We start from the raw sequence: 8,405 nt of genomic DNA on the forward strand, positions 1-8,405 counted from the left end.
GGAGTTGACGGAGAATGTGGGAGGTGACATAGCATGTGGGAGGTGACGTAGAATGTAGGAGGTGACGGAGAATGTAGGAGGTGACGGAGAATGTGATGATCAATAACCTCTCTAGTTGAACTAATAGCAGTGAGATGATGATCAATAGAAAAGTAGTAATAAAGATTTAACAATAAAACAAAGTAAACAGATGAGATCAGTTCCTGATGAGGTTCCAGAACCTCCTGGACTGAAGAACCACTAGAAGAAATCTAGAACCGTTGTTTCGACTCCACCTGAGCTAAAATACCAAGTTGTTGTTGACGTCCGCCATTTTTCATTGTTTCTAGTTTCTTCCATCAGGAAGTTTTGTTGCTTTTCTTCCTCCAAACGTAACGAGTGACGGCAGCAGAGGTTCTAGATCCGTTCTCTCTAGAAACACCTTCTCGTCCCTGCAGGAGTACAAACCTGTTCTAGATCCGTTCTCTCTAGAAACACCTTCTCGTCCCTGCAGGAGTACAAACCTGTTCTAGATCCGTTCTCTCTAGAAACACCTTCTCGTCCCTGCAGGAGTACAAACCTCCAGCCACTCGCCGTCTCCATGAGATCCTGGGCGTGGAGACGGGGGGTCCGGGGGGCCGCCGGGCCGGAGAGCCGGGTCACGCTCCCTGTGACTACCTGAAGTTTAAAGGTGAAGCCTGTTCTGTTGGAGTCTGCTGGGTTCTGCTGCTTCCAGGTCGTGACCATCTGTGTTCTTTCCAGACCTGATCCTGCGCATGCTGGACTACGACCCCAAAAGCCGCATCACACCATTTTACGCCCTGCAGCACAATTTTTTCAAGAAAACCACAGATGAAGGAACCAACACCAGTTCATCCACCTCCACCTCTCCTGCCATGGACCACTCGCACTCCACCTCCACCACCAGTTCTGTTTCCAGCTCTGGTAAGGTCTGCTCTCCGCTCCAGAACCGCAGAACCACCAGGCCCTTTGGTGGGTTCCTGCCTGAGTCACGTCTGGAACCAAGTTCTGCTGTCAGGGTTCTTTACTGAAGCTTCAGCACTCAGATGTTAGGAACACTTGACTTCTTCAGGTTGTGTTTCTAGATCAGGTTGTGTTTCTAGATCAGGTCGTGTTTCTAGATCAGGTCGTGTTTCTAGATCAGGTTGTGTTCAAGTCTAGAGTCGTGTTTCTAGATCAGGTCGTGTTTCTAGATCAAGTTGTGTTCAAGTCTAGAGTCGTGTTTCTAGATCAGGTCGTGTTTCTAGATCAGGTCGTGTTTCTAGATCAGGTCGTGTTCAAGTCTAGAGTTGTGTTTCTAGATCAGGTTGCGTTTCTAGATCAGGTTGTGTTCAAGTCTAGAGAGGTGTTTCTAGATCAGGTTGTGTTCTAGATCAGGTCGTGTTTCTAGATCAGGTTGTGTTCAAGTCTAGAGTCGTGTTTCTAGATCAGGTTGTGTTTCTAGATCAGGTTGCGTTTCTTGATCAGGTCGTGTTTCTAGATCAGGTTGTGTTTCTAGATCAGGTCGCGTTTCTAGATCAGGTTGTGTTCAAGTCTAGAGAGGTGTTTCTAGATCAGGTCGTGTTTCTAGATCAGGTTGTGTTTCTAGATCAGGTTATGTTTCTAGATCAGGTTGTGTTCAAGTCTAGAGAGGTGTTTCTAGATCAGGTTGTGTTTCTAGACCAGGTCGTGTTTCTAGATCAGGTTGTGTTCAAGGTTAGAGTCGTGTTTCTAGATCAGGTTGCGTTTCTAGATCAGGTCGTGTTTCTAGATCAGGTTGTGTTCAAGTCTAGAGTCGTGTTTCTAGATCAGGTCGTGTTTCTAGATCAGGTTGTGTTCAAGTCTAGAGTCGTGTTTCTAGATCAGGTCGTGTTTCTAGATCAAGTTGTGTTCAAGTCTAGAGTCGTGTTTCTAGATCAGGCCGTGTTTCTAGATCAGGTCGTGTTTCTAGATCAGGTCGTGTTCAAGTCTAGAGTTGTGTTTCTAGATCAGGTTGCGTTTCTAGATCAGGTTGTGTTCAAGTCTAGAGAGGTGTTTCTAGATCAGGTTGTGTTCTAGATCAGGTCGTGTTTCTAGATCAGGTTGTGTTCAAGTCTAGAGTCGTGTTTCTAGATCAGGTTGTGTTTCTAGATCAGGTTGCGTTTCTTGATCAGGTCGTGTTTCTAGATCAGGTTGTGTTTCTAGATCAGGTCGCGTTTCTAGATCAGGTTGTGTTCAAGTCTAGAGAGGTGTTTCTAGATCAGGTCGTGTTTCTAGATCAGGTTGTGTTTCTAGATCAGGTTATGTTTCTAGATCAGGTTGTGTTCAAGTCTAGAGAGGTGTTTCTAGATCAGGTTGTGTTTCTAGACCAGGTCGTGTTTCTAGATCAGGTTGTGTTCAAGGTTAGAGTCGTGTTTCTAGATCAGGTTGCGTTTCTAGATCAGGTCGTGTTTCTAGATCAGGTTGTGTTCAAGTCTAGAGTCGTGTTTCTAGATCAGGTCGTGTTTCTAGATCAGGTCGTGTTTCTAGACCAGGTTGTGTTTCTAGATCAGGTCGTGTTTCTAGATCAGGTTGTGTTCAAGTCTAGAGTCGTGTTTCTAGATCAGGTCGTGTTTCTAGATCAGGTCGTGTTTCTAGACCAGGTTGTGTTTCTAGATCAGGTTGTGTTCAAGTCTAGAGTCGTGTTTCTAGATCAGGTCGTGTTTCTAGATCAGGTCGTGTTTCTAGATCAGGTCGTGTTTCTAGACCAGGTCGTGTTTCTAGACCAGGTTGTGTTTCTAGATCAGGTCGTGTTTCTAGATCAGGTCGTGTTTCTAGATCAGGTCGTGTTTCTAGACCAGGTCGTGTTTCTAGACCAGGTCGTGTTTCTAGATCAGGTCGTGTTTCTAGACCAGGTCGTGTTTCTAGACCAGGTTGTGTTTCTAGATCAGGTTGTGTTTCTAGATCAGGTCGTGTTTCTAGATCAGGTCGTGTTTCTAGACCAGGTCGTGTTTCTAGATCAGGTCGTGTTTCTAGACCAGGTCGTGTTTCTAGATCAGGTCGTGTTTCTAGACCAGGTCGTGTTTCTAGACCAGGTCGTGTTTCTAGACCAGGTCGTGTTTCTAGACCAGGTCGTGTCTCAGTCGTGTTGCAGCAGTACACTAACTGTTGTTCAGCTCCACCCAGCAGCTCCACCCTAACTGCTGTTGTTGTTCCAGGAGGCTCCAGTGGTTCTTCCAATGACAACCGTAACTACCGCTACAGTAACCGTTACTACAACTCTGCTGTGACTCATTCTGACTACGAGATGACCAGTCCTCAGGTGGGTCCTCCTCCTCCTCCTCTTCATCCTCCTCTTCCTCCTCTTCATCCTCCTCCTCCTCCTCCTCTTCATCCTCTTCATACTCCTCTTCCTCCTCCTCCTCTTCCTCCTCCTCTTCCTCCTCTTCATACTCCTCTTCCTCCTCCTCTTCCTCCTCCTCCTCCTCCTCTTCATCCTCCTCCTCATCCTCCTCCTCCTCCTCCTCCTCTTCATCCTCCTCTTCCTCCTCTTCATCCTCCTCCTCATCCTCCTCCTCTTCCTCCTCTTCATCCTCCTCTTCCTCCTCCTCCTCCTCCTCCTCTTCATCCTCCTCCTCATCCTCCCTCCTCTTCCTCCTCTTCATCCTCCTCTTCATCCTTCCTCTTCCTCCTCCTCCTCCTCCTCCTCTTTCATCCTCCTGCTCTTCCTCCTCCTCTTCCTCCTCTTCATCCTCCTCTTCCTCCTCCTCCTCCTCTTCATCCTCCTCTTCCTCCTCCTCCTCCTCCTCCCTCCTCTTCATCCTCCTCCTCCTCCTCTCATCCTCCTCCTCCTCATCCTCCTCTTCCCTCCTCCTCCTCCTCCTCCTCCTCTTCCTCATCCTCCTCTTCCTCCTCCTCCTCCTCTTCATCTCCTCTCACAGTCCTCATTCTAATCAACAGGAAGTTATTGACATCAGGAAGTTATTGACAACAGGAAGTTATGGACAACAGGAAGTCACTGACAACAGGAAGTCACTGACAACAGGAAGTCATTGACAACAGGAAGTCACTGACAACAGGAAGTTATTGACAACAGGAAGTTATTGACAACAGGAAGTTATTGACAACAGGAAGTCACTGACAACAGGAAGTTATTGACAACAGGAAGTTATTGACAACAGGAAGTCACTGACAACAGGAAGTCACTGACAACAGGAAGTATTGACAACAGGAAGTTATTGACAACAGGAAGTCCACTGACAACAGGAAGTCACTGACAACAGGAAGTCATTGACAACAGAAGTTATTGACAACAGGAAGTCACTGACAACAGGAAGTCACTGACAACAGGAAGTCATTGACAACAGGAAGTTATTGACAACAGGAAGGTGAATTGACAACAGGAAGTCACTGACATCAGGAAGTTATTGACAACAGGAAGTCACTGACATCAGGAAGTTAATTGACAACAGGAAGTCACTGACAACAGGAAGTCACTGACAACAGGAAGTCACTGACAACAGGAAGTCACTGACAACAGGAAGTTATTGACAACAGGAAGTTATTGACAACAGGAAGTTATTGACAACAGGAAGTCACTGACAACAGGAAGTTATTGAGGAAGTTATTGACAACAGGAAGTTATTGACAACAGGAAGTTATTGACAACAGGAAGTTATTGACAACAGGAAGTTATTGACAACAGGAAGTTATTGACAACAGGAAGTCACTGACAACAGGAAGTCACTGACAACAGGAAGTTATTGACAACAGGAAGTTATTGACAACAGGAAGTCACTGACAACAGGAAGTCACTGACAACAGGAAGTCACTGACAACAGGAAGTCATTGACAACAGGAAGTTATTGACAACAGGAAGTCACTGACAACAGGAAGTCACTGACAACAGGAAGTCACTGACAACAGGGAAGTTATTGACAACAGGAAGTTATTGACAACAGGAAGTCACTGACAACAGGAAGTTATTGACAACAGGAAGTTATTGACAACAGGAAGTTATTGACAACAGGAAGTCACTGACAACAGGAAGTTATTGACAACAGGAAGTCACTGACATCAGGAAGTTATTGACAACAGGAAGTCACTGACATCAGAAGTTATTGACAACAGGAAGTCACTGACAACAGGAAGTCACTGACAACAGGAAGTCACTGACAACAGGAAGTCACTGACAACAGGAAGTTATTGACAACAGGAAGTTATTGACAACAGGAAGTCACTGACAACAGGAAGTTATTGACAACAGGAAGTTATTGACAACAGGAAGTCACTGACAACAGGAAGTCACTGACAACAGGAAGTTATTGACAACAGGAAGTTATTGACAACAGGAAGTCACTGACAACAGGAAGTCACTGACAACAGGAAGTCACTGACATCAGGAAGTTATTGACAACAGGAAGTCACTGACAACAGGAAGTCACTGACAACAGGAAGTCACTGACAACAGGAAGTTATTGACAACAGGAAGTTATTGACAAACAGGAAGTCACTGACAACAGGAAGTCACTGACAACAGGAAGTCACTGACATCAGGAAGTTATTGACAACAGGAAGTCACTGACAACAGGAAGTCACTGACATCAGGAAGTTATTGACAACAGGAAGTCACTCACTGACAACAGGAAGTCAGTGGGTGGGTGGTGGGGTGGATTGATTGATTGGTTGGTTGGTTGATTGATTTGATGGATTGATTGATTGATTGGTTGGTTGATTGATGGATTGATTGATTGATTGGTTGGTTGATTGATTGATGGATTGATTGATTGATTGGTTGGTTGATTGATGGATTGATTGGATTGATTGGTTGGTTGATTGATTGATGGATTGATTGATTGGTTGATTGATGGGTGGGTTGATTGATTGATGGATGGATTGATTGGTTGGTTGATTGATGGGTGGATTGATTGATGGATTGATTGATGGATGGATGGATTGATGGATGGATGGATTGGTTGATTGATTGATGGATGGATTGATTGATGGATTGATTGATGGATGGATGGATTGATGGATGGATGGATTGGTGGATGGATTGATGGATGGATTGATTGGTTGATTGATTGATGGGTGGATGATTGGATTGATTGATGGATGGATGGATTGATGGATGGATGGATTGATGGATGGATGGATTGGTGGATGGATTGATGGATGGATTGATTGGTTGATTGATTGATGGATGGATGGATTGGTGGGTGGGTGGATGGATTGATGGATTGATTGATTGGTTGATTGATTGATTGATTGATGGATTGATTGGTGGAGGTGGCATGGATTGATTGACTGGATGGCATGGATGGATGGATTGGTGGATTGATTGATTGGTTGATTGAATGATTGCATTGGTGGATTGATTGTGGTCTTTGAAGAACACGGGAACAACACCAGAAGATAAAGTGAATCATGACGTTACCACAGTGAAGAGTCTTTTCCTCTAACGTGTCACACATTGGTTCCAGGTCTCGGTACGATGTAGAGCTAAATCGGTAGAAATTGATTAGAAATCTTCTGCTTTGGGGTCGAAACCCCCCAGAACCTTCATCATCATCATCATCATCATCATCATCATCATCATCATTACATACAGAAAAAATCAAATGATAAAAAACTGTAAACACTCATTAAACCATTCATATTATTATTTTATTTCACGTAACGATTATAAACCAAAAATACAAAAAAAGAGAGATAAAACAATGTTTCAAGTATAAATGGAAAGTTTTCCTGGTTTTAGAATTTGTGCTCAGTGGAGGATATATAGTGTAAATAAGTTAATGGATTATTAGATCAACGAAAGGAAGTCGACCTCATAATGATAATAATAACAATAATATTGATAACTATAATAATAATATTAATAGTAATCATAATAATAACAATAGTAATAATGATAATAGTAATAATGATAATAATAATAATAATGATATTAATACTAGTAATAATAATAATAATCGTTTAATAATAATAATGTGAATAGTAGTAATAATAATAGTAATAATAATATGAATAGTAATAATAATAATAGTAATAATAATATGAATAGTAGTAATAATAATATGAATAGTAGTAATAATAATAGTAATAATAATATGAATAGTAATAATAATAATAGTAATAATAATATGAATAGTAGTAATAATAATAGTAATAATAATATGAATAGTAATAATAATAATAGTAATAATAATATGAATAGTAATAATAATAATAGTAGTAATAATAATATGAATAGTAGTAATAATAATAGTAATAATAATATGAATAGTAGTAATAATAATATGAATAGTAGTAATAATAATATGAATAGTAATAATAATAATAATAGTAGTAATAATAATATGAATAGTAGTAATAATAATAGTAATAATAATATGAATAGTAGTAATAATAATATGAATAGTAGTAATAATAATAGTAATAATAATATGAATAGTAATAATAATATGAATAGTAGTAATAATAATATGAATAGTAATAATAATAATAGTAATAATAATATGAATAGTAATAATAATATGAATAGTAGTAATAATAATATGAATAGTAATAATAATAATAGTAATAATAATAATAATAGTAATAATAATAATAGTAATAATAATATGAATAGTAATAATAATAATAGTAATAATAATAATAATAGTAATAATAATATGAATAGTAATAATAATAATAGTAATAATAATATGAATAGTAATAATAATAATAGTAGTAATAATATGAATAGTAATATAATAATAGTAATAATAATATGAATAGTAATAATAATAATAATCTCTTCAGGCTCAATCAGTTGTGTTTGTGGATACAAAGAGAATTTCAGCAACATAATGAAGTATTAATGAGGGTTAGTGGGTGTTGGAGGTCCAGAGTGGCAGCAGGACCCCCCCAGTGCATGTGTCACTGATCAGTGCCCCCCCCCTCCCCCCAGGCTCCCTCCCAGCAGCAGATGAGGATGTGGCCTGGCAGTGAAGGTGGAGGTGGGGGTCAGGACCCAGCATACACCCAGTTGCTGCTCCACAAGCCGGCGGCCTCCCAGCAGCACCAGCGCCACTTCCTGGACCCCCCCCCACCACCCCCACCCCCACCTACTCACACCACGGGAACGGGGGGCGTGGCCTGAGGCAGAGTGGACAGACAGGTATCGGCGGTGGGGGGGGGCAGCAGGGCTCCTCCCCCCAGATGAGTGACAGCATGGATGTGGGCGTGTCCCTGGGGCTGCACCACCTGGGGGCGGTGTCTTCCATGGAGGCCTCCCAGTTCGGCTCGGCGTCCCTCCCCCTCGCCCTGCCCCTCGGCCTGTCCGCCTTCCGGACTCGGACGGCCCCCACCGCCCCGGGGCCGCAGGCCCCGCCCCCCGAGGACTACTACCCCGCCTCCAACAACAATAACCCCGGCGGGGGGGGCCGGGGGCGGCCGGACTCAGACGAGGGGCCGGCCAACTC

The 8,405-nt window shown here is 42.3% G+C and overlaps 1 protein-coding gene across 1 annotated transcript in view; it reads left to right on the forward strand.

The window, feature by feature from the left end:
- dyrk1b (dual-specificity tyrosine-(Y)-phosphorylation regulated kinase 1B) overlaps positions 1-8,405 on the forward strand; it is a gene marked incomplete at its 3' end in the record, with an annotated part of 28,502 nt that overhangs the window by 19,673 nt on the left and 424 nt on the right. Inside the window, 5 exon segments of the mRNA XM_080500607.1 lie at positions 550-670; positions 742-924; positions 3,156-3,259; positions 7,892-8,023; positions 8,026-8,405. Of these exon segments, the coding sequence (XP_080356733.1) occupies positions 550-670; positions 742-924; positions 3,156-3,259; positions 7,892-8,023; positions 8,026-8,405 (920 nt within the window).

The sequence above is a fragment of the Blennius ocellaris genome (assembly GCF_963422515.1).
Source record: "Blennius ocellaris genome assembly, chromosome: 8".
Lineage (NCBI taxonomy): Eukaryota > Metazoa > Chordata > Actinopteri > Blenniiformes > Blenniidae > Blennius > Blennius ocellaris.